Source organism: Diplotaxodon limnothrissa, linkage group LG18 (assembly GCF_057381915.1).
Source record: "Diplotaxodon limnothrissa isolate DT_005_m linkage group LG18, D_limnothrissa_male_GT1.1, whole genome shotgun sequence".
NCBI classification, from domain to species: Eukaryota; Metazoa; Chordata; class Actinopteri; order Cichliformes; family Cichlidae; genus Diplotaxodon; species Diplotaxodon limnothrissa.
Window position 1 is genome coordinate 10244138 of NC_140613.1, and position 26368 is coordinate 10270505.

A 26368-nucleotide genomic window follows, 5' to 3' on the forward strand; every position below is an offset into this window, starting at 1 on the left:
AGCTCGACATTTTAAATGAGAATAAGAAAGAAAAGTATGTCTTTGTGCCCCCTTTTCCCAGTTAATGCCCTATCGGCCCCCCTGGCTAAACTTTGCTAGATCCGCCCCTGCACAGTTACCAGCCGTCAGCTACATAGAAAAAGATCCTGGTGTAGAAAGTAATATTAAATAAATTCTAACAACAGCTGATCAAGCTTAAACGTGCTGCTGTTGTTCAGCCGCTGGTTTCCTCTTTCTGGTGCAAAGTGGACCAAAAACAAACAAGAGAGACGGACTCGCCACAGAAAAGCCGATCAGCTGATCATTAGCAGTTTCACGATTGAAGTAGCAGCCGGAGAGCGAGAGGCAGTCGCTCGTTAAGCTTAACGTGGGAATGCTTTACAAACATTCAGAGATGGACTTACACACTTGCTTTACTTCTCTCGGGGATAACTTTGTCGGAGATGAAATGCCAGGTTGCTAGCGAAGCTCCACATGCTATCCAGACCAGTCCGCATGCCACAGCTGCTCTATCACGTGATGCATACTGCTCCGACGTGCTAACGTCGTTCTGAGGCGAGTTACGGCGTGTTGCAAGTTTTGTGAGGTGCTTTCGTGATATTTAATGGATCGGATTACATTTTTTGTTTTTCTCCGATATCCGATCCAGTAATTTAGGTCTGTATCGGACCGATACCGATACGTAATATCGGATCGGTCCATCTCTATACTGAACTGTGAAAAGAGGTTTGAATATTTGATTTTAAAGCAGTAAATGCAAAGACAGTTTGTACTTTGCATGCAAATGGCTGTTTTCAAAGGGCTTAATTACCCATAATGCTCTTGGAAATCAATGCAATGAAAAAAGATGCTGACTACTCATGTTAAGGGGCAAGTTTTGCCTAGTTTTAATGAAAGCATGTGTTTGTTTGTTTTTTTTTTTTTTGTTGTTGCTCAAAACAGACTAAATTGTATGTGGTGACCACAACTAGTCTGCATATAATTCAATTTGTGTTCTCTTAACTGTAAAATTCACAGACTTCTGTTATTTTCAGCCACTTTCTAAGCAACAAACGTATTGAAGCTTGATTAAATTAAGCCCAGCTTAAGAAAAACTGCCTTTCACATTTATTCAGAAAAATATTTGGGGACTTGGATCTATACAACTTGTACACAATACAAAACTGAATTAAATGCACATTACAGATAAAAATACGCACAGTTCAAACAGAAAACATTTAAATGGAGGGTTACCAGTTAGAAACAGTGCAGTGGGTCTGTTGTGTCCAGCAGTGTGTTTTCAGGCGCTGTCACCAGCCAGTTGGAGACTAAAGTGAGAGTCCATTATACTGGCCCGAGCGCTCAAAATATGGAAACTATTGATCGGATCCTCTGAACTGCTAATTAAAGATGGTCCGCTATTTGTAAAAAGTCAACCCAATTATCAAATGAGCACATGAGTCTGGGTTGCTGTGGGTCGGTATGAAGGTTTCCAGTGTGTTGGAGGGGATTTTTTTTTTTTTTTTTCAGTATTTATTCCTGTCTTTTGATGTCTTCAATTTTGTTTTGCTTTGGACACGTGCTTTTTTTTTTTTTTTTTTTTCATGCACATAATTAGATTTTAGCACAAATTTAAAAGTGATCTGTTCTATTTTGGTCGTCTCCTCCAGATATCTGGTTTATTTTGGTTGTTTCCTTGTTGTGCCTGTTGCAAGGCAAACATGTACCCGAAGAAGGTGCTGTGGAGCTGGGTGGCCAGTGACTCTGAGCTCTTGGTGGAAACATACCCACCATGAAAATCTTCCCCCTGCACCCTTTTCTGCTCATTGGGCAGCAACATGTTGCCCGGGGCACTTTGCATTAACTGTCCCTCAACATATCGGAGTGCTTGAGTGAAGCTCAGCCTGCGTATGTGCAATAATGCTTGTGTATGTGTTTCATGGAAAGACTAGACAAATGGCATAGAAGAACTAGAGGGGGTGCACTGCTAAGTGAAATGAACGGCTTAGCTATTTAGCGCCATAAAGGGGCTTTTTTTTTTTTTTTAACCTGACGATAGCACTGTGAAAGCTCATCTCAAGCAGGGACGTGTGATGATGTTGTTTGTGCCGTGGTTTAAGTAGAGTTTTGGGAATTGTTACATCCTCGCTTTAGAAAGTAAACAAAAACGGTAAAGAAAGCTAAAAATTGTTACGATGCCTCTCATTGGTGGGGTCTGACTATATTGAACTTGCTGTGTAGTATATTTCTTATGTCAATCCATATGATTCTGCCCACAACAAAGTTTATACATAGCACACAGGCTGGCCCACAGCACCAGCTCAGCACAAAAAGAATAAGAGGGGGACTGTTAGAGCAGATTGTTGGTATTTTTTCTTTTTAACTTTAAATATATATACAGAGAACAAACTGTCATGAAACAGTAAAAAGCCTTCTTTATAAGAGCGCTACTGTGCCAGGCTAAAAACAAATGAGAAATTACATCTCATTTAATGTGGTTTGATGGTTGTGAACAAATTTTAAAGTCATAAAACTAATTCATAAATGCCAAGCATAGTTTTCTGTGTATATATTGTACACATGCTAAAAACAAAGTGGCAAAATGGCGGCCTGCTATCCCTCCAAAGCCACAAATATGACAAAATGACCACATCACACAAAGATCTCCAACGCCAGCGTTGAGCAGTTCTTGGAGGAAACTGAAGAAACGGAGCACAAACCACAGATTTCTCTGGACCTTAAACCCGTCTATTTGTAGCACTCAACCAGAACAGCTGTAGTCACTGTAAACTGCACTGAAACCTTTTGATAAGGCATTATCTGGTCGGCCACTTGATGATCAATGTTATCTTTTTCGGCCTTTTTTCCTGGATCCAGTACTCTTGTTTTTTCTCTTTCTTTTTCTTTTTCTAGCCTCTTGCCTGGTACAGAGACTATATTTGGATCTCCAGTGCTCTACCAATAGTACTTCTGTCACATGGCAGTCACAAAGCACTCAGTAATTATAACCTAGCTGGGTTTCTGCAAGGAAGGCTGACTAAAAATACTCTCATATTGTTGCAGCAATGGGGCAAAAAAGCTGGAGAATTTTAAAAGGCTTTGCCTGTATTTTTGCGTGTCTGTGTGTGAGGGAGGAACACTTTAACATATACTGCGCCGTCTCAAATAACGGTGCAGTGCAGTGGGGTTTACTGGTTGTGTTTCTCGTCTCCAGAGAAGCGCTAATTGGTAAATAATATAATTAATTGTGTAATATGATGGGTGTGCTTCATGTTGTATGACTTCAGAGCCAGGACAAAAAGTAAACGCTGTGCTCTAAACCACAGATTCGTGTTTTCTCTCTCTCAGCGCTTATTTTTATTTATCCGTCACATCTTTGTGTTTATTTAAAATCATGTTTTGTCTGTTATTGTACTCAAAGTGAACTTGATTATTTTCTTGATCACTAACCTGGCGTTATTTTGGTAATTGAGTATTTCTGAATGTGTGAATTGGATAATTTATAGTTGACAGGTGAAATTGTTTAAAATATTGAATAAATGATAAGTGATATGTACTTAAATGCATAATATATTGTGTAACACGCGCAAACACGTCAACCGAAAAGGTGACAGACTTATGGAAAACATGAGTATTCTGGTTTTAGATGATAAAGCATGTTTGAATGATGCTTTTGAAGGAGCTTAAAATGTAAGAAATATTGAAGAGGAATTGACGAGAGCCTTTAAATTCACAATTCACAACTTGTAACATTAATCACAGTTATAAAATAAAGCAAAAAAACCTCGATGCAAGTCAGCTTCATACTTTTTATCAGCTATTTGAGTTTGAATATTTTGAGATTTCTTTTTTATTTTTTTATCACAAATCTTTGTTACATCATCTCAGGTTCTAGGACTTTGATTCATCACCATATTCTGACATTTCATAGAGGAAACAATTAATGCAGCAGACTAACCACTAAGAAAAGTGTGAGTCTGAGACCTGATCTCATGAAATGTTCACGCTGAATTGGCTTCCTACCTGATGAAACATTTTCAGAAGCCCACATTGTTTACAGAGTCTGGTTGGGGGGTTTTTTGTGTGTGTTTTGCTGCCCATTTGTCTGTAATTGCCTATGTGCATCATTGACCTCTATACTCGTCAGAAATAACTTAAAATTAAATTCTCATTGCTACGACCCCAGCACCCCAGGGGAAGGGAAACATTAACAACCACTTGAAAATGGGTTTGGGGAAAATTATCATCTTTTACTGAGTTGAAGTCTACAGAAATAATATAGCTAAGCGGAAAATAAAAATAGGACAAGCTAAAGGCAGCAAGAGCTGCTAAAAATAATCATAACCAAAAGAGACTCTTACCTTAGGTTATTTTCAGCTTCCTGCTAAAACCATATAACAAAATAAACAAAAACACTAGTTTTACTTGTCTTCACAAACTCCTCAAACTGAACACAAGATGATGTGGATTTTATTGTTTACTTGTTTTTTTTTTTCCTTTCCTGGGAAACGCTGGCCAGTTTTGTTTATTCAGGACTCAAACCACTAACATTATACACATAATAGAATTATAGACAAAGAGATGGTAGATGCAGGGAGACACGTAACCATACAAGATGTAAGATGTAAGATAGAAAATCCCACATGGATTGTGACGTTTCGTTACAAAGCAAACCATGTCCATAAACGTCTCTGGTGTATGTGTCAGGTCTGTAAAGATGATTTTCAGGCTGAATTGAATGTCTAAAACGTGTATTCACGGTTCACCTTCAAAGGTCAGGTTGTAAATCAAAGACATTAAAGAATTGTGGGAATTTTACATGCTGGATTAGAGTGTTGATCCAATGGAGAGGAAGGGTAGTAAAATAATAAAAGGACAATTTTTAAATCCCAACTCAGGCTATGGTAATGTGTCCTGAGCACTTCATCTGTTACTTACTTAAATATTGCATAATTAAAACGGCACAAAAAGAAATTACATTACATACATGTATTTTGGACGTCAAATGCGATGTATAACCGGCTGATTTTGGACAGCATTTTTATTTTTTTTAAATAATGATGGCGTATTTGGTTTCCAAGTGAACTGCTAGAGTTCATTTCAGATGTGACCTTCCTTTTCTCTGTACTGCATATGTTAAACGTAATCATCCTGCAAGCGTATTTACTGTTCATGTATATGTATTTACTGTGAGAAAGTGGAGTGCTCTTTCAAAAATAGCCTTACTTCTCCTTTTTTGTGGGCAGAAACAGTTGGTGTGATGAAAACATTGTTGTCGGAGCACATGAGCAGCGTCTCTGTTATCTAATGGTTCATAATAGAGCATTCATTCTCGGTTATTTAATTCTCATTGGGTGTGTTAGGTGTGCTACTTGTAGGGCTGAAGTGAAAATGAACTGACTACAAAAACTCTAAACCTGAACGCGGATCTTCTGACGCTTTGGGTTTCCTGTGCACCGCAGCCGTGTTGGCTGTCTTGTGATAATGTGAAGCTGGCGAGCGTTTGGGTAGAAAATGAAGGATGTGAGGGGGAGCCTGTTTGGTCCACATCTGTGTCCTACTTACTAGAATCACTCACCAGCTTCAGATGTAGATGAGGAAACTTTGTAAGATGTACACACTTTTATCCCCTCTGCTCTGACAGACACTTTGTACCATTCTTTCTATAAAATGTGTCTGCCATATGGCATGGCTGTGACCTGGAGCACTTTGGATTTAATTTGAAATAAAGCAGGGTGATGGAGATTCAGATGTTCTCTTCCTGATGGAGTAATCAATCAGGTGATGGGATAATGTATATGCTTTTTGGGAAAGTGACATTTTCAGTTGTTTAAATTGTTTAACCCATAGTCCTCCAAAATAATAATAGAAATATTATAGTTTGCTGCCCCTCCCTGAACCTGGTTCTGCTGGAGGTTTCTTCCTGTTACAAGAGAGTTTTTCCTTTACACTGTCTCCAAGAGTGTGCTCACAGGGGGTCATCTGATTGCTGGTGTTTTTCCTCTCTAATATTGTTGGATCTTTACATTACCATACAAGTGCCTTTAGGCGACTGTTGTATTTGGCGCTACATAAATAAAAGTAAATTGAATTTTTCACATCTTCAGTGTTTTGCTTTTTTTGGTTTTTGTTTTTCACAAAGAAAAAAAAAAGGGGGGGAAAAACTTTTTAAATTGTTGTCACTTTACTTTAGGAAAGTAAATAATCATTAAATCATATAAACTGTGTGCGAGAGAGCGCAGTTTATAGCTTTTTTTTTTTTTTTGCAAGTAACATGAATTTTGTGCAGTAAGCACATTTGTATTGTAAAAAGCATTTTTGCTTTGTGCCCTGTTGTTGGTTAATTTCTTACCCTGTCATTCAGTGTTGCTTAATAGTAAAGCTGTTAACAACAGCAAGCTAGATATCAGTGAATCCGTGCTAAAAAGAATAATGTTGAAATATTAACAGCTGATCTATACATTTGGCTCGTGGACTTATTCTTAATAACATTGCGCCTTGTCTTTTCAAATACCCGTGGTGTATTTTAAATGTATCATGGGCCTTGGACCGGCCTTGCTGGAGTCTTTTCATGATGTGATCCAGATGATCCAGGGGCCTGCGTGACCATGTGTCCCCAGCCTCGGTGTCCTCATCCTGCCTGCTGTGCTGCAGAGAGGCCCAGCTGCTGCTGCTACCGCTGCACATGCTCTCTCAGTAGTGAAGAGATGGCAACAGCAAGCTGTCTAACCTCCACAGTAACCGCCTTATGTAATCACTCTGGCTAGAGACAGACCAAAATAGCCCAGACTGAGCAGGCCTGCCCTCTTGTGGCATACAGCTGCCTTAACACCGGCCTAGCAGGCCTAAAACAGGAGTCAGACATGGCAGCCGTTTCCTGCAGCATTCAGTGTAGTATGTAAATATTTTAATGTACTGCACAGATATAGCAAAATGCATTATGTGCCATTTGTAGTTTCCAGCTGATCAGATCTGGAGTTATATTTTTGGGTTAGTTCAGTGAAGACGACGTATTTATGAAAACAATGGTCAATTATTTTATAGTTTTACAGTTTAGTGACTTTACATTTTGTATGTTGATGACTCTTTCCGCAGCACATACAAAATGGTTGGAAGACAAACAAACTTTAACTACTCTTCTGTTCCCTCCTTTGCAGTTTCCTGGACAGAATTGATTCTGTAAGACAGAGCGACTACACGCCAACAGACCAGGTCAGTTCTCCTGCCAGTGTACTCGGTATTACATGTATAAATCACCAGCAAAACCCTGCCTACTGTTTTTCTTTCTTTTCCCCCCCTCCTTTCCCTGAACTGCATGTTTTGTTTCTTTGTGTTCACTACGTGTAGGACCTGCTACGCTGCCGAGTGTTAACTTCAGGGATTTTCGAGACGAGGTTCCAAGTAGATAAAGTGAACTTTCAGTAAGTCTCTGCTTAACTTTAACAAGGACATAAACACACACATTGAAGACATGTTTGTCCCCATTTATTGTTTGCCAACTTTTGTAAACCCTGTTAGCAGCTTGTGTAGCCAGGAGGTAATAAGGCTACTTTGAAAAAAAAAAAAAAAAGTCCAATTTGACATGGAAATTAAATAAAATAGTTGGGAACAGGGTTAAAATGGGACCTTTGGGGTTGACTGCACAAAGCTGATCCAAAAATCTGTGTTTCTAGATATTTGTCTATTTGATAAACAAAATGTATTTTATCTGTGAGTCAATGGAAAAAGGAAAGGTTTTATTTATTTATTTAAGTTTTCCTTTGGGTGAAGAGCCAAACTTTTTTGGGTGGGGCAAAATGTTTTGTATACAAGAAGAAAAAAGTCAGATTTTTAGGCAGAAAAACATGAAGCATGCCCGAACTAGTTGTGTAAACAGTACGATCTTCCAGAAATGTTTCATCAGCTAAGAAACTATAGCCACATCCTACCGAACTAACTGAACAGCACACCAGGATTCAACATAACCATAACCATCTGATGGCCCGTTAAAAAGTAGGCTGGGAAGTTGATCAGCAGTTGCCAGCAGTATTTTCACATTAGTTGGTTTAAATGTGAAGGAAAGCTGTTTTTTGGGGAGGGGTGGGGGGATTACACACTGATGCACACATAGCTCAGCTAACTTTAACTTTGAGTGTCGACAGCAACCACACCCCTCTACTGGGCCAAGCCTACAAAGGGACAAACGATTTACACTAATTATTTTCAGATTTGAATTATTATTATTATAAAATATAAATCTACTAGTAGATGATGCTATATTATCATAGATTATGGCAGCTGTAATCAGAGGAATTAAAGTGCGCTACTGAAAATGTGTTCTGCCGGCTCTGGATATTGGTCTGGTTTTGTAACACAGATCTGGCAACCCTGACGTGTACATATAAATACCAGAAGGTCTCAGTTTTCATTGCCACATTCCTCTTTGTTTGTTGTTTGTTGGTTTTTGATGAGACGCCATTATAAAGTACTTATGGGAAGGATCAGTATTATCATTGTGTTTCCAGCTCATTCCATTATTTACACCCCTATGAACAAAATAATCACGAGCCCCGTATTCCTTCTAAAATTGGTTTATCTAATATTGCCTTTTATGCAGCAACTTTTCCGAACTTCACAGAATTGTGAAAATGAGCCCATCTAGGTGTTTTCCGGATTTCCAGTAATTTTCTTTTTTTTAAAAACATTGGACTGTGCCTCCTTGTTGGATCACTGCCCTCTTGGGTGTTATTGCTATATTTACTCTGGCCTCGTGTTAAGAGCCTCAAATGTCATAAGTTTGTTCCTTTGAACAAAACCCTGAGCCCACAACCTGCTCAGCAGCTGGAAGATGAGGTAGAAATGCACGTCATAGAGGTGACTAAAATGCAAAATGATTCCCCTGCGGTCGACCAGTGTGATTTCTGAGCCTGTTGCAAGTTATTTACTGTTGGTTACAGTTATTAGAGCAGCCAATAAAGGTTAGAGTAAATGTTTTGTAACAGCTTTGATGATGTCAGATGAGGTGACCCATTTCCGCAGTCGCAGACACAACAGTCTTATTCTACCATCTGAAATGGGCCTTTGTATCACATTATATCATCCTAAACGACTGGCTAAAAAAAGGTCTGGGTCATGACTTCCCTTTGGGTGTGCGTTTGTCATTATTCGGCTTTGATGACTCCCAAACATCCAGCCAGGGACACACAGACATTACAAATAATTTCGCCCTTCGTAACATTTATTAATTAATGGATTATTTATGCGTCCACAGCCGTTCCGTAAGTGTCAAGGATCTCTTTTTGCAAACCAGAAGCACATGTAATACGAGACAGAAACACGTCTTTTGTGAAGATTTTTAATTTTATTTTGAGTCTTTATCAGGACAATCTGTGAAACAAAACTGGTGTGTCAGTGCCGTACAGTATGTACCTGATGCCCCCCAGTCCTGAGTGATATGAGCTCTTTGATCAGAAGAGGGCAGCAGCGAGTATCTGACCCATTACTGTCTCTTCCACAGCATGTTTGATGTTGGGGGCCAGAGAGATGAAAGGAGAAAATGGATTCAGTGCTTTAACGGTGAGACTTTTCCTCCTTGTTTTCCTTCAAATAGCCACACTGTACATCCTCGACCTGCAGCTCATTCTCCTCCCATTACATCCTGCCCGTCTTAAGGCATTTTCTCTCAGCTCCAGCATCCCGTCAGTTGCACAAGGACCAGTCCAAATCTTAAACTGGTATTGAAGAGCCTAGTCTTTTGACTTGTTTATAGTCAAATCTGAGCTGTCTCGTTTTTTGTTTTCCTTGACACAAAGTGCTCTTTTAGTCAGTTGTTTCTATTTTTAAATTTTCTCCTGGTTTTGGTTTGCATATTACTATAAATTTTGCTTTCCTTCTCACTGCGCTATTGTGTGTTTTTTAAACCTTGAATGTTAATACATTTCCCTTAACTGGAAAGCACTTTGTGTCCACTCCCGTAGTTTTGAATGCCATATAAATAAAGGTGATTTGACACGACTTGAATATACTCCTTAAGACCAGTGACGTCAAAATCTATCTCATGTTTTCTTCCAGACGTCACTGCGATCATCTTCGTGGTGGCCAGCAGCAGCTACAACATGGTAATAAGGGAAGACAATAACACCAACAGGCTACGGGAAGCTCTGGACCTCTTCCGCAGTATTTGGAACAACAGGTGAGTCCCTATTTGTTGTGGGGTTTTTTTGTTTTTTTTAACTCAAAATGTTAGAAAATGCTCACTTTCCTTTCGCAATGAGAGAGAAGGCCCACATAAGGCTTAAAAAGTAGTAAATATAAGTAAATAAAACCTGCTTCTGTCTCACCTTTATCGTGATGTGTGTAAATGACTGTCAGCTTTATCTTTGAAAATCCCAAAATTTCCACGACTGAAGGGTGAAGCTTGTGCAGTTTCTTTAATGGTGTTTTTTTTCTTTTGTTTGTTTGTTTTCAGATGGTTACGCACTATATCCGTCATATTATTCCTGAACAAGCAGGACATGCTGGCTGAGAAAGTACTAGCTGGAAAATCCAAAATTGAAGACTACTTCCCTGAATATGCTCGCTACACCATACCAAATGAAGGTTTGTTCCTTTCCTAGTGCACCTGGCTCGTCTATGTCCAGACAGACTTTTGAATTCCTTGTATCGTCTGTATTAACGTTAAATTTCTTTTTTTTTTTTCTTTTTTTTTTAGCAACTCCTGAACCCGGTGAAGACCCGAGAGTGACGAGAGCCAAGTTCTTCATCCGAGACGAGTTTCTTGTAAGTGTATCAGCGTATGTCTGAAGTGAGCTGAAGTCAATCAGTGTCCAGCCACGAATACACTTGTCCTGTTAATTCATAACTTAGTATTTTACACACGTACCTGTAATCCCAGCTGGGCCTGTTATGTTGCTTTGAACCTGATGAACCTTTTCTGGTGGTCCGACCTCCTTGTGGGGACAAGTTGTCCGCAGATGCGCAATGCTGATTTCAGCAGGTACTACTGCTGCTACGAGTCCTGCCGCTGATCGCGAAACACCTTCTGTAGGGTTAAAAATTAAATTCGGTTGCATTTGTTTTTACTATAAATGGCTGTAACGAAGCTGTTTTTGCATCGCCTTTTTTGTATACACTCTGTAGTCACAAATAATCTTTAAGACACAGATAACATTATTAAACAGATTATAACTTTACTAGTAGGACTTAATGCTGCAGCAATAACTTGAAGCATTTAGTTGAGGAAGTGAAGGGGTTACATCTGTTCTTGGTGTTTGAATGTGAGCTGTTCTGTGGCTGAATTTATTTCTTTCATATCAAAATAGTGACTCCAGCGTTTCAGTTTAATAGTGACCAATGTTGTTCTTATTTAGTGGGTAGAACAAATATGGGTCTAGTGTGGTTATCTGGCCAGTGTTTAACACGCTAGACACACTTATGGTCATGTAAGCTGTATTTAGGGACTGATTGCTCTAAAATTACTTGCCTCAGTTTCTAGTAATGACAGCGAGCTTGAAAGCTGTGAATTTCCCAGAAATAAATGCGTTATGATAGTATTCCTGTTACCTGGGACAGATACCTGGGAATATGTGTGACGGGAATCACGTACTCCAAATGTAGTGCACTTTTATGAAGAAGTATGCAAATTACAGACTTCCTCGTGTCACAACTATGTTTTGGTGCACATTGGTGAAAGATGTCATTTTTACAGATGCAAACTTTTTACAAAAATGAAGACGAAACAAGCGCGGCACAGTGTAACTGCACATAACTACTGAGCCACTTTGTCGTCAGGTAGAATAATATTTTAAGTGTGAATTGTTAGGGGAACCCCCTGCCCCCAGAGTGTTTTCATCAGCGTCTGATACACACATCAGTCAGAATTAAACTGTGGCAATCTATTCATGCCTGTGATGTGATATCTAACCCATAGAGGGCGCTAAAAATAAGAAGTTGAGAGGCCTTTATGTGTCAAAGTACTGAAAGTGCACAGAAAACTTAGAATAGCATTGGCATTAGCACATTAATCTTAAATATGCTGAGCAATATTCAAGGTAAGAAGCAGGAAAAGCTAAATGCTTCAGCTGAATTGAATAATTTAAATAATATATAGTAAGGCGTGTGCTTTATTCAAAGATGAAATAAAACTATTTATCATCACATTTACAAACAAAAAGAAAACTGATGTGTGAAATTAAGAATGGTTAAAGGCCTGCTAAAGTCAGTCAAACCCAGTGGTGTTCAGAACAGATGTGATCCAGATATTTTGAGTAAAATGACAGTGAAGTGCTCAGATGAGTCACAGTTTAAGCTGCAGAGGCAGGAAGTAGTGTGATTTTTAGGTGGGGATGGTGCTGTAAGAACTTTTAGCTGTAAAGAAAAATCAAATAATGAAGGGAAGAAACGAGAGCAGCAGATCTGAGAAACTGAGGGAACATCAGGGAGGCTAAACGTGTGCTCGTGGCGTGGAGGATGTGACGTGTCATGTCTGTGTCCTCCTCCTCAGCGGATCAGCACTGCGAGCGGCGACGGCAGACACTACTGCTACCCACACTTCACCTGTGCCGTTGACACAGAGAATATCCGGCGGGTGTTCAACGACTGCCGGGACATCATCCAGAGAATGCACCTGCGGCAGTACGAACTCTTGTGATGGGAGACCGACTCCGTCAGCCTTCTGTGTTTTTTTTTTTTTTTTTTTTTTTTTTTTTTCTCCACCATTCTGCAACCTTGACGAACCTTTCCTCCTGCTCCTCCCTGACTCTTCACCCCACATCCCCAGAAGAAACCCACCCCGACCGCCCCTCCTGTCGAGGACTACGAAGTACTACTGAAGTGTGTCAAATCCTCTTCCTCTTTTTAACTTCTTAGCTTTTTGTACTACTTTTTGTTTTCTCTCTCCGAGATTTCGTCCCCATTTCACAGATGTAAAAGGAAAGCTGGGGAACAAAGTTGATGTGTGCCGCTTCTTTTTTTTTTTCTTCTTCTTCTTCTTCTTTTAATCCTTCCTTTTTGAATGCCTTGATTTTTGTCATTCCACTAAGCCTTGGGCTACCTCCTTTTATTTTATTTTTTGCCCCTTTGTGTCCACTTTTTTTGGGCTTTGTCTTTGGACTTGGACTGGTGGGCGAGGACACATAAAACACACCTGGAGGACCTCAGTGCAGAGGCAGTATGTGTGTGTAATGAAGAGAGGGAGGAATGCCATGTGAACGAGTGTGTGTTTAACCGCCATGACCCCTCACCACCTCTTGTAATAATTTTTTTTTTTTTTTGGCCTGTCACCCCGCCCTCAGCCTCTCTGACCGCCTTCTTCTCCCCGCGTTGAAGACGGCTGGACGGAGAGGGAACCGAATGGATGAAGAGATAAATGCACTTTGCATCAGGTTCCTTAATAACTTTTGTTTTTTTTGTTGTTGTCGGTGTTTTTTTGTTTTTGTTTTTTTTTCCAGAGGAAGCATACACACAATGTAGCATCACAATATTTATTATCCTGTCGCCCTGCTTGCCGAGCTGCAGGGCGGACCGAGCAGCCGAGAAGACGTGTGGAGCGAGAGATTAAAGATGGGAGGGGGGCAGAAATTACGGCGACTAGAAGACGGCTTTTAATGAAGGAAAAGGGACTGAGCTCTCTGCACCTTAGCCCTGTTGCCTCCACGGACTCGGACCTGCCTCCTTTTTCCACACAAACCATCCTTTTAGCTTAGAGATACTGATGGGGAGGAGGGTGGGTGGGACGGGAGAGAAAAAAAATGTATTGTTTTGTTTTTGGTTTTTTGGGGGGGTTTTTGTTAACTTGTACACTGTGCAAGGTTGAATTATCCTGTACAGACTGTAAAATGTAATATTATTTTGTACAACTTAATTGAAAGAAAAACAAATCTACTTGTAGATCTTTGTGCCTTGATTATGGCTGTACCTGTAAATGAGCTCAGATGTAAGTATGTTTTCAACTGCGCTGTACAGCTTGATGTCAAACTCTATCGGCAGCGAAAGACTGCAGGTAGGGGACTTTCTCTGTAGAGTTTAGTTTTTTCTGGTTTATAAAAAAAAAAAGAAAAAAAAAGGAAATGCTGTTTAGTAAGAAATAAAAAAATAGGGGAAAAATCCTAAAAACCTGTATACATTATGCAAATTAACCACTTACCTGCAGTGAAGACCAGATGTTGCAGCGCCATGCCTTTTTTTTTTTTTTTCGTTCTTTTATTTTTTTCGTTTTGTTTTCCCTCCTTTTATTATATATATTTTTTGAATTTCACAGCTTTAAACAAACATTTGAATTCCATTGAAAGTGTCCAAATTGCAACCTGGTGTTGTTTTAATAGGAACCAACGTTTTTTCGATATGAAGTGCGTGTGCGTACGCGCGCGTATGTGTGAGCGATCCGTACTGATGTGCGTGCCTGTGCGCATGTGTACATAAAACAAACATAGACTCACAGATGCATTGTGTGAGTGTGTGTGTGTGTGTGTGTGTGTGTTGGAGAGCAAGTGTGTATGTGTGTATAAAATTTTATAAATGTATGTACATGTAAATTTATAGGTCTATATAAATATATATGTACAATTATACATGTTTAATTATGTGTGTGCCTAGGTGTACATACCTATGTATGTATACGGTAAATATGTATACATACACACATAGGAAAGCATGTTTAGAATGGAGATGAATAAATGAGAGTGTGCAATATTAGTAATTCTTTGGTCCTTTGGAGCCATACCCGATGGCACAGGCACTATGAATGTGTGAGCAGCACCCAACAAGACGAGCTCTTCTCCTTGTACAAACAGCATCAGCCTTTTCTTCTGCTACAGTACACGTCTATCCCCAACAGAGAGTGAACTGACTGGAGGTGCAAAAACCTTGTTTGGCCTGGGAGGATGATTAAATGACATTTTTATTTTCTTTAAATAAAGAGGCACATTAGAGGACTTTGCTTTATTTCCATCTTGGTGTCCAGTTGTGTCCGGATTTTCTTTATTCATTCATTCAAAAAAAAAATAAAAATAAAAATGTGGGAGACCGAAACGACCAAAACAAACAAAAACAAAAAATGATTAGATAAGTAAATCAATATGCCATTAAATGCACCAAATATTGGGCGAGCATTTATAAAATGTGAAACTAATAAATACTTAATACTTGGTATAAATCTCTAACATTAAAATGGTATAAATGGTGATGGTCAGTATTTAATACTGCATCAAGTAAGTTTTAATTTGATTCTTTAAATGTTTACACGTGTGTCACTTTTCCACTTTATCTAATTTCCCATTGAATTTTGACTTTATACCCAATTTATTACTTTTAATATAATTTCTCATTTTCCTCACCCACAAATAGTTTTTCTATAGGTTATTATTTGTAATACAAAAGCAAATAAAGCAGAAATATTACTCGTCACATTCTACAAATTAATTTATATTTGATGCATTTTGGCCATGTTAATTTTAATTCCTTAGACAATAATTAATGAATTGATAAATATGCAAATTAATGCATCAGAAATAAGTTAAGTTATGCATAATTGTGTTTTCATGTGGTTCTGTTAGTTTTTTACAATTACATCGCCTTAACATTTTACTTTCTCGCATTAGTTATTAGTTTCGAAATCTGTTTACTTCTGTATTTTCTTCTGTATTGTTCATGCGTTTCAAAGTATAAATACAAAAGCAAATTAACCTAAATATCAATTTATGCCAATTGTTATGGATTTGTTAATACCTACATTTTTCATATTTCTTTCATGCATCTAAAGGCATGTAAGGGTTATTTAATTACTATATTTGTTATTTTTGCTGTTTTGTTACTAATATTTGAAACTATTGTGAGGAGAGTGAAGCTGGGTACTTTCGGTATCTTTTTGTTTTTAACTTTGAGATGATCATGATAAACAGTTTTACCAGATTTTACAGTTCTGGTTGATTAAACTTCACAGAAGGCAGGTTCAGCTAATAAAGTTAATAATGGCTGGCTGTGTGTGCTAGGAATGCATAGAATTGGACAACAATATTGTGCTAGTTCTGAGTTTTCATGTGACATTTTTAAAAATGTATTGTTACCATAAAACTGAAATCACACATTCAAAACCTGAAATGATTGATGATAAAAACTCGATCCACTTACTATGAGATAAGAACAAAGTGTTGAGAGAAGAGATGATTGAAATTTTAAATACTGATTTAAATCCGTGATATTAGTTGCCAAACTGTAAGTAAGAGATAAGAAGATGGTAAATATAAAGTTTTCTGTACTTAAGTTTTAAAGTTACTAATAAACCAGACATTCCTTCTTTTATGCTAATTAACAAATTCATAAAAAAACTACAACAATGCCTCAGCTGACTCCAAAGCCCTATAGCTATAGGTGGGCTGGGGCAGTTAGGTTTCACAGCTTTGGCCCGGTAATGGCCAAAGCTGTGATGGCCATGCCTTTTTTCACACCTTGGCTCGTGGGGGAGTCACATGATTAATAGTGGGCCAACGACCTTCAGCATGACTTAAACAAAGGAGCAGACCCCACCAAGGTGTTAAATACCAGGTGAGGCAAAACTTCTTCACAAATTAAAGAAGTCCAGGTGACTTCTTTTCAAGCTCTCAAGACTATCATATCCATGACTGAGAGCCTACACAGTCACACAACCATTTAAAAACAATTTGATCAGTCAGTAAGCTTATACACAAGTGGAAAACGTATAACAGCTCTCAATCTTCCTAGGAGTGGACATTCCAGCAAACTCACCCCAACCTCAGACGGTGCAATGACTCTCAGACTCTACAGGCATCATTTAGCAAGTTAAATGTTAAAGTTCATGACAGTACAATTAGAGTATGGCTCGTTTGGAGAGGATGCCAGGAGAAAGCCTGGCAGCATGGCTGAGGTTTGCAAATGTGCATCTGAACAAACCACAGGATTTCTAGAACAATGTCCTGTCAACAGATGAAATCAAAGTGGACATTTGGCCATAAAGTACAGCGCCACGTCTGGCAGAAATAAAGCACAGCATAGTAGTACAAAGATCTCATTCAAGTGTAATGAAAAGCATCATGATGATGATTTCAGGCTTGTTTTGAAGCTACGGGACCCGGGCACCAGCAGTCATTAGGCTGACCAAGTCTGTATACCAAAGTATTCCAGAGTCAAAACCATCTTTTTAACCACAGCTAAAAAGATGAAACTGGGTCAGAGTTAAGGTCTGTTCTATAGAATTTATAATCCAATCAATCAATAAATAGTGAATAATTTAATATAAAATAAACATAGTGGATTAATCCTGCACATTATTAAAGTAAAAAATGAAGGTACTTTGTTATACTGTTGCTAAAAGCTGTTTTCTTAGTTATAAAATGACTAAAATAAAAAACAACCAAGCAAACCAAATGCAAAAAACCCCAAATGAAAACAAATTTTGAACCGATTTTCTTATATTTTATTTCACATGAATCTGCAAACATAAAATATTTGTACCTATATATTAAGGATTTCGTCTGTCGCGTGTGATAACATCCTCCCTCGTCCACCAGAAAACTGTGAAACAGGCTTTAAGATTCTGATTATTTATTATGTACAGTTCATCAGAAACGTTCCAACGATTTGGCAAAAAACCTTCACAAACATTTGGCACAGAAAATCAGCAACAATATCTTTTTGTTTTTTCTCTGATATGCGTCATAAAAACAATGAGGAACCCGGATGGACTATCTGACATCGACGACAGAAACGAAGAGTGTTCAGAGTTGAGTGAGATGATCAGTGTGCGTTCACATCGGCTCACAGGTAACATCAGAGAGAAGAGACTTAAAGCACCTTCACCACCTTAAACCAGACCAGGGACAGTTAGTATTTACATATTTACTCCTTTGATTTGTGCTACCCGTGCCACGCATGCGTACTTTCTCACTCAGCGGTGAAGTCAGTGACGGTTACTTTTCCTCCGAGGAAGTTAAAACTGATGATTTGTAAGAACAATTGGGCCTCCGTCACAGGCTCTAACATCACCATCGCCATCATCAGTACCAGTAGTGATTAACTCTGAGTCCTTTAAAAACATTTAAAAATCATATAATGTCCTTCACAGTGCCTTTAAACACCCGGACAAACAAATCAAGGTTGTGCAGACAGATTTTTTTTTTTCTTGTCGTTGTTTTTGGTCCACACAGAGCATCCTCACATCAACTTACACCAAATTACCAGCTTATGGCTCTGTCCCGGTGGGCTGTGGCTAATGTAGTTCACAGAGACTTGTGTTTCCCCAGCAGGCAGAGGCTGAGGCACTGCAGCAGGCCTTTCATCCACAGACAGTGAGCGAGGAACAGCAGCAGCAGGCAGGCGCCGGCCGAGCAGTAAACGCTGATCACCGTGCTCTCCTCCGGCAGGAAACACTTGGACAGCGTGTAACTGCTCGGTGACACCGTCGCCTGGGAGAAGAAAGGGGGGAGAAGTGAGAAATAACGTGAGTTAGAGGTGATGAGTAATGTTTATACTGGCAGAGGTGGCTGCTTAGAGCTCTTCGTCCACCAGAGGGCCTCCGAAGATTAAAAATAGGAGCTCATTTTGAGTTCCTTTCTTCCTATTTTTTTTTTATCTGAATGAATCAGTTTTTTTTATAGCCTGTAAACAAAGGAACAACAGATTCAACAGAATCTCACCTCAGCAGATTGTTTACTATATAATTAAACACTTTATTAAGAAACTATTTGTATGAAAGAAAAACATCAAATTTAGGCCACCTGATTCTAGCTCACTATTAAGTACTGCTGCCTGACATAAGGTGGTTTCGGGGAGTTTGCGTGTCCTCATTGTTCTGAATGTTTCTCTGTCACAGATATTGGACAAAATCATGTTAGTTTAATGCTATCTTTGTTTTCCTCTTAACTTTATTTTAAGAGTTTCTGCTTAAATCAAGTTCAAACAAAAGCCTCCAGAGCAGCAAAGGACAGAGCACATAGTCAGGGACATATTCTCACCTGGAATCAGGATTTTGTAGCTTCTGGGATTTTGAGTTTTTAAAAAGAAGAAACAGGATAATTTCTTTCTCAAATATGTTGGAACAATAACTCAAACCTGAACTTTGAGGTGCTGGTCTCACAAAAAAGATTCAAAATCTTCACCTCCTTCCTTGGTGGAAGTGAAATTGATGCAAACGTGGTTGTGGATCACGGATCCGCGGCTGACAAATCTCCAGTAACTTTGTCATGCTGTCGTGCCAATTCGGATTGAAACCTCTGAAGAGTTTTTCCAGCACCTTGTTGAATCTAAACCATGAAGGCAGCCATGGAGTCAAAAGGGGGTTCAAATCACCACTGCCCTAAGCAATCATTCATGCTCACATACACGCCTACAGCCCATTTAGATTCGAAACAGTGGCTGGATGTTGGGAGCTGAGGGTCATTTTGACTTGCAATGAATTAGAGCTGCATTTGATGAGCGTAACAACCTGTCCAGGGTGTACCCCACCTCTCGCCCCATGACAGCTGGGATAGGTCCAGCCCCCACAACAACTCTGAATAGTATAAGTAGAAGACAATGGATGGATGGATTTTCTATAGACATCTATAGTTGATATATGTATATTTCTTACCTCTATAACTGTGAAGTAAAACCTCATATTGTGCCAGATGTAGTTTGTAACCAACTGCTCAATCCCTATTGATTCTCCTGAGGGAAACATCTGGCACAGCTGCTAAATTCTCTGATGTGTTCATCAGCTAGTTGCTTACAGTGTTTGCATGCTCAGCAGTGGCTTTCAAAGTATATCTGCTGGGGCCAAAAACTACTGTACGCCACTGAGACTGAACCATAACAGTAAGGTTGTGCACTGGGCAGCTAAACAGAGAGAAAAGGCAATCCACACAGAAACAGCCCAGCCATCCGGCAACCTTAATAATCTCTCTCTATAATACAGATTAATTCGATTATTTTTCATCTATTGCTGTTTGAAAAATGCCGACTTTAATTCGCACACTGTAAAAAGTTCACGATTTTGCTTTCACTCACAAGGATGAAGCTGGGGTTGTTTCTGTTCCTCCAGCTGAAGGATGGCACGCTGATTTCTGGGTACTTGTTGTCATGGAGAACCTCACATCCGCTGTGGGTGTGTCCGCTGAGGATGAGGCGGGGCTTAAACCACTGCAGCAGCTGAGGAGAGAAACCCATAACCGCTTCAGAGGCTGGTTGCTGCTCCCTTACATCACCAGTTTCATCATCACCATCATCATCACCATCGTCGGCTGTTTCTATACGAGACTATTTCTGACGGCGGGCTGTTGTTTGCCGTTTTAATTGGATGAAAACACTTCAGAACAGATCTGCGCTTTGAGAGAAAAGGAAAGAAAAAAAAAAGACAGACAGCGGAGGCGGTGTGGTGAGACTGCAGAGTACTCACTCTCTGTGAGGCCTCCTTCGACAGCACGTCGTACTTCTCTCTGAACAGCAGGTGTCGCTCTTCAGGCGGCGCGGCATCCTGTCCTGTGCAGCCAGCGTCACTCACTCTGTACAGAGGATAGTGCTGCAGAACGGAGCACACAGTCAGGGAAACGTGCATGGATTCGGATTTTTCATGGAAGAACAGGAAACAGGCTGAGGGGCAGCTCAGTAACAGCATTTCTGGTGTCAAGTTTTTCACCCAGCCACGTAATTCCCCTATCAAACAGTTCATAAATACATCTGCAGTGATCCACGTGTCTAAACAGCCCTTTGCACAGGGAACATGGAGAATAACCACGTTCCCCAAAGTTTCACGATGCCAGACATGGTTCTCCTGCCACTCTGCGTTTCACTGGACTTGAACGTGTAATTCTTCCAGATAGATTCCAGATAGAGCGGGCAATCCGTCAAAGTCGCTGTCACAGAGAGAGTACTGAATCGTAACACTCAACACACCATGACACTCATGACACCTTCTGGACTGAATGATGATTTTAGTTGAAAGGGCTTCCTCTGAAGGAAGTTTATATAAAGCATGGATCCCAGAGTGTGCGGCGTAACCTCGGTCAGAAGTTTCAATCTGTGTCATGTGACTAATTAAACCAATCACCTGCTAAAATCTTGTATATAAATTACAGGACGCTTTTCTCATTTATCTACTTAGTGCCTCTTTATCCCCTCTGTCCTCTCTATCCCGCCTGTGACTCAGGAATCAATCTCAGCACACAATGATGAAGGATGTCTCTGTCCCTAAAATGCATTGGAGAGCCAGAGGAGGCTTGCTGGAGGAGCTATAATCCTTGGATGCACACGCGGAAGTGTTTCTTTGCCTGTTGTGTATAAAAGATTCATGCACGCGCTTGGAATATACTGCAAAAAGAAAGGCTCTTTAAACAGCTATCCTCTTTATATGCAGTTTCAGTTATTTAAGTACATCAAACCTTCCTGTGTGCGATTAAGAAAAGCGTCTAATATCTTGTCACACTGTTGCACTGTTACTTTTACGATCATAAAATACAGCTGCAGTCGGCTAAATAAAAGGAATTTATGATGTGGTTGTGCCAACATCAGATTTAATTGGCATCACTTTAAAATGAACCACAGAGGCGAGGATGTCTCATTTTGTCAAACGACTGCTGCCTCGACTCCTCTCTTCTCGTGTCTCCCTATCGCCTCCTCCGATCTCTGTTGGGAGGGACTATGAAGCGAGGAGAGGAATCAAGGATGTATCAACTGAGAGATGTAAATGGGAGGTTTTTTAATCATGCTCTCCTTTGTTCGTTGAAATAGCCCAAAAAAACGAGACTTGTAAAGTTTCTCAGGTGTTACCTTCTTACCTGTTCAACTTTGGAGCTACAAAACTTTGGTTTAGCACTACAGATGACCATAATAGGATAGTGCATTGAACTAGACTGAGAGACGCACAATATTGCTAAAAGTTTTCACTCATCTGTCTTCACATACATATAAACTTGAGTGACATCACATCCATAGGGTTTAATATGATGTCGGACCCTTTGCAGCTTAAACATGAGGTTTAGGGGTGAGTTCATTGGAATTTTTGATCATTCTTCTAGAAGCACATTTGTGAGGTCAGACAGCCATACAGACAGGTGTTCTATGGGGTTGAGTTCTTCCACACCAAACTCGCTCATCCATGTCTTTATGGACCTTTGTGCAATGATGCGCAGTCGTGTTGGAACAGGAAGGAGCCGTCCCCAAGCACAAAACTGTCCAAAATGTGTTGGTATGCTGAAGCATTAAGAGTTTTTTAAGAGCCCCACACCATAATCCCCCCTCCACCAAACTTTACACTTGGCACAGTGCAGTCAGACAAGTACCGTTCCCCTGGCAACCACCAAACCCAGGCTCATCCATCGGATTGCCAGATGAAGAAGCGTGAATAGTCACTATGCTCTATATCACTGCATGATGTAAGGCTTGGATGCAGCTGCTCAGCCACGGAAACCCATTCCATGAAGCTCTACACACTGTTCTTGGGAAATCTAACATCCACATGGAAGTCTGTAGCGACCAGTGTTGGTCAAGTTACTTGAAAAAAGTAATCAGTAACTAATTACTGATTACTTCCCCAAAAAAGTAATCCCGTTACTTTACTGATTACTTATTTTCAAAAGTAATTAATTACTTAGTTACTTAGTTACTTTTTAAAAACACGATTTACAACCTGAAGAGGTGATAAAGCGATAGATCTTTCAGCCCAATTCTACTTTTTCTGCATACTCCATCATACAAAATGTAATCAAATGGAAAAGTCTCTTTTTTTAACTTGTTTTATCAGTTTTAATCTTTTAACTTTATGCATCAAGCAAAAATTTTATTATATGCAACATTCTCTGACTTGAATAAATTAGTTTAACATTTAAACCTATTTTCTACACATTCCAGCACATAAAATAAAATATTTTTTGTGTTTACACTCACTCTTTCAAATAGATGCAAGTAAAACACAGCAGAAAATCAATAAAGTCAAAGACTCAGCAGTCCTGTTGCTCTATTTTCACCTGTAAAGCAGGACTGGGGTAGGCGGAGGTTTACCCCGGTGCAGGTGTGCCGCGGTCAGTTGAAGAATCCGCGAGTTTCAAAGTAAGGTCAGTACTTCCACGCTTTAAACGCTGCACGCTCATACTCTCTCCCACAATCGATGTGATCCATTGTTGATCTGCACACAGCTGTTGTCACTAACGGCGCACTCGCTTATGTCACTGTTGTGAGACATTCTCGCAAAAAATCACAGTTTTAGTAACGCAGTAACGCAGCGTTCCTATGGGAAAGTAACGGTAATCTAATTACCGTTTTTGCAATAGTAATCCCTTACTTTACTCGTTACTTGAAAAAAGTAATCAGATTACAGTAACGCGTTACTGCCCATCTCTGGTAGCGACTGCCTCTGCAGATAGTTGTCACCTCTGCACAGTATGCACCTTAGCATCCACTGACCCCATTATGTGATTTTAGGTGGTCTCGTTGTTGTTCACTTCCACTTTGTTATTGTTATTATTAAATTTCATAACTGGACTGCACAGTTGGCATCAGAGATGGGCATAACGCGTTACTGTAATCCGATTACTTTTTTCAAGTAACGAGTAAAGTAAGGGATTACTATTGCAAAAACGGTAATTAGATTACCGTTACTTTCCCGTAGGAACGCTGCGTTACTGCGTTACTAAAACCGTGATTTTTTTGCAAGAATGTCTCACGACAGTGACGTAAGCGAGTGCGCCGTTAGTGACAACAGCTGTGTGCAGATCAACAATGGATCACATCGATTGTGGGAGAGAGTATGAGCGTGCAGCGTTTAAAGCGTGGAAGTACTGACCTTACTTTGAGTTTGATTCCATAAAAAGTGACAAAAACATTAGTGTCCATCGTGCGTGGGAAGAAAACTTCTTTTTACAGCGAAAAAAACCCCTAAACTTCCAAACAAGCACCGAGTGCGCAACGACGTAATGAGAAATTCACAGAGAAACTCGCGGATTCTTCAACTGACCGCGGCACACCTGCAACCAGGGTAAACCTCCGCCTACCCCAGTCCTGCTTTACAGGTGAAAATAGAGCAACAGGACCGCTGAGTCTTTGACTTTATTGATTTTCTGCTGTGTTTTACTTGCATCTATTTGAAAGACTGAGTGTAAACACAAAAAATATTTTATTTTATGTGCTGGAATGTGTAGAAAATAGGTTTAAATGTTAAACTAATTTATTCAAGTCAGAGAATGTTGCATATAATTAAATTTTTGCTTGATGCATAAAGTTAAAAGATTAAAACTGATAAAACAAGTTAAAAAAAAGAGACTTTTCCATTTGATTACATTTTGTATGATGGATTATGTAGAAAAAGTAGAATTGGGCTGAAAGATCTAGCGCTTTGTCACCTCTTCAGGTTGTAAATCGCCTCCTGAGAGTGACCCATTCTTTCACAAGAAGCAGTCTGCATGTCTAGGTGCTTGATTTTATACACGTGTGGTCATGGAAGTGATTGGAACACCTGAAATCAATGACTTGGATGGATGAGTGAATACTTTTGACAATGTGGTGTGTCTCTCTCAAACATTCAAAACTGAGCTTTGCCACAAAAAGGAGCACATATTGTCCTTTTCAGATCTGCACACACAAGCAGCCCGCCATCCTCAAAAAATAAAGTTAATAAAGGCAGTGTCATAGGCAAATGACAGTTAATCTCTATTGCTATTTAATGCAATTTCAAGGGCGCTTCACTTACAGGCACAACTGTTTTCTGCGATCAACTAAAACATAAAACACCTGACCTTTGTGCTGCATATTTTACCATCAGATGCCATAATTTGATGGGTTTGGAGAGAGAGGTGACTGCCACAGTTTTATAACACAGGATAGTGTTATTATGAATTACTGCCTTCATAAGACAGACAATATGTTCACAAATAGTAAATATTCCCTAATTTTCTGCAGGTCTGTACTACGATGGAATTAAAGTTTGAGTTTTCTAAACAGGTAATTAGAGAGTCGAACATTTTTGAACCTCATTTCATTTTCTGTTAAATCGTATATTTGTAAAATAGATAATTAATTCTCTTATGCAGACACGTCTCCTAAATGTAAAAAAAGCTGACAGAGCATTTAAGTAGATTGTTCGATGTCAGCTTCAAACACAGTTGCAGACCTGTTGTAAAGCAGCGTGTAATGGTCATTTCATAGAGTTGAACTTACAGCTTAACCCAACATCCCTGCAAACCACACAGCAATCAGTGGACGCTGTTTTCAGGGTCTTGTCGATCAATCGCTAACCTTTAAAAAACATCACCTTTATCTCTAAATTTGGTTGAAAACTAGGACGGGTAAAGTCGTATTTTAAGGCTGATGCAAACATTTAAATTCAGCCTCGTTTCAGTCATTCATTGTTACTCCGCTGAGATATTTTCTGCTGATTGGAGGCCTAAAAGCTCTAAATGATGTGCAGCTGTTGAGCCTAAATTGTTGTTAAATTAGTTTCAAACGTGAACGTTTGGTACACGTCTGGATCACAAATACTGTTCAAAAAATGCAAACATATATATATATATATATATATATATATATATATATATATATATATATATATTTTTTTTTTATATAACATTTGGCTGAAATTTTATTTGGTTGTTTTACACCATTTATTTCAATATATAATAAAAAAAACTGTAGTTTTTTGTCAGTGTCTGTACAATGATTGATAACCTTTTTTAAGATTCCCAGTTTCAAATATTGAGATCAGTGTATGAATAAGTGATCCCTGTGAGCCAAGAGCTCCATCTTCACGCAGTTTTGTTTTTTCTGTTATTGGCTTAATGTGATATTATTGTGGTATTCTTAGACAACTCTGGCTGTGACCACTGAAACCTTCATTGCCTCCTGCTGAAAGCTTCTGCTTGTGAGGGGCAGCCAATTAGAAGAAAGCGAGGTTAAGTGAGAGAAACAGTTTGAACTGGGGGCCAATTTTTTGAAATTATTTGCAACTGTGGTATGTGGAAAGCAAAAGTAGAAATATGGAGATGGAAAAGCGCATGATAGGTCCCTGTTAAGTATAAAATGTTAAGTCTGATTAACCATCGTCCAAAGAGGAAAACATCAAAGTCACAAAAGCGAAACTAACCAGGAATGCCAGGAGGCACAGAGGATGAAGGCAAGAAGCTCAGGAGGGAAAACTGACAGTCCAGCAAAGACAGAAAGAAAGACACAGCTAGATATACACAGAGTGCTGATTAAATAGGTCAAAAACAGGAAGTAAAACCACAACAAGACGCACAGAGAACCAAACTCAAAGGTAAACGCGAACACAGACACAGGAAGGAAACGGAGAAAATAGAAACGGAAGAAAAAAAGCAGATGCACACCAAAGAACACAAAATGATTTTTTTGTACATTGAAAAACAGATTGGGTACCGGAAGCGATACCTTCCCAGCATGACTCAAGTTTGACAGACATGCACCGCTCTGCACAGCAGAG

The 26368-nt window shown here is 39.4% G+C and overlaps 2 protein-coding genes across 4 annotated transcripts in view; one reads left to right on the forward strand and one right to left on the reverse strand.

Moving 5' to 3' along the window:
- Positions 1-14881, forward strand: part of gnal2 (guanine nucleotide binding protein (G protein), alpha activating activity polypeptide, olfactory type 2) — a 55067-nt gene extending 40186 nt beyond the window's left edge. For both annotated transcript variants that reach the window (XM_085378215.1, XM_085378216.1), the window contains exons 6-12: positions 7137-7191; positions 7327-7400; positions 9476-9534; positions 10030-10150; positions 10427-10557; positions 10670-10737; positions 12461-14881. In XM_085378215.1, coding sequence (XP_085234341.1) covers positions 7137-7191; positions 7327-7400; positions 9476-9534; positions 10030-10150; positions 10427-10557; positions 10670-10737; positions 12461-12607 — 655 coding nt within the window. In that variant the 3' untranslated portion in view covers positions 12608-14881. The remainder of the gene's footprint in view (positions 1-7136; positions 7192-7326; positions 7401-9475; positions 9535-10029; positions 10151-10426; positions 10558-10669; positions 10738-12460) is intronic.
- Positions 14882-17376: 2495 nt separating this feature from the next.
- Positions 17377-26368, reverse strand: part of mppe1 (metallophosphoesterase 1) — a 39535-nt gene continuing 30543 nt past the window's right edge. For both annotated transcript variants that reach the window (XM_085378217.1, XM_085378218.1), the window contains 3 exons: positions 20342-20464; positions 19954-20094; positions 17377-18374 (listed from right to left, as the gene is read on the reverse strand). In XM_085378217.1, coding sequence (XP_085234343.1) covers positions 18189-18374; positions 19954-20094; positions 20342-20464 — 450 coding nt within the window. In that variant the 3' untranslated portion in view covers positions 17377-18188. The remainder of the gene's footprint in view (positions 18375-19953; positions 20095-20341; positions 20465-26368) is intronic.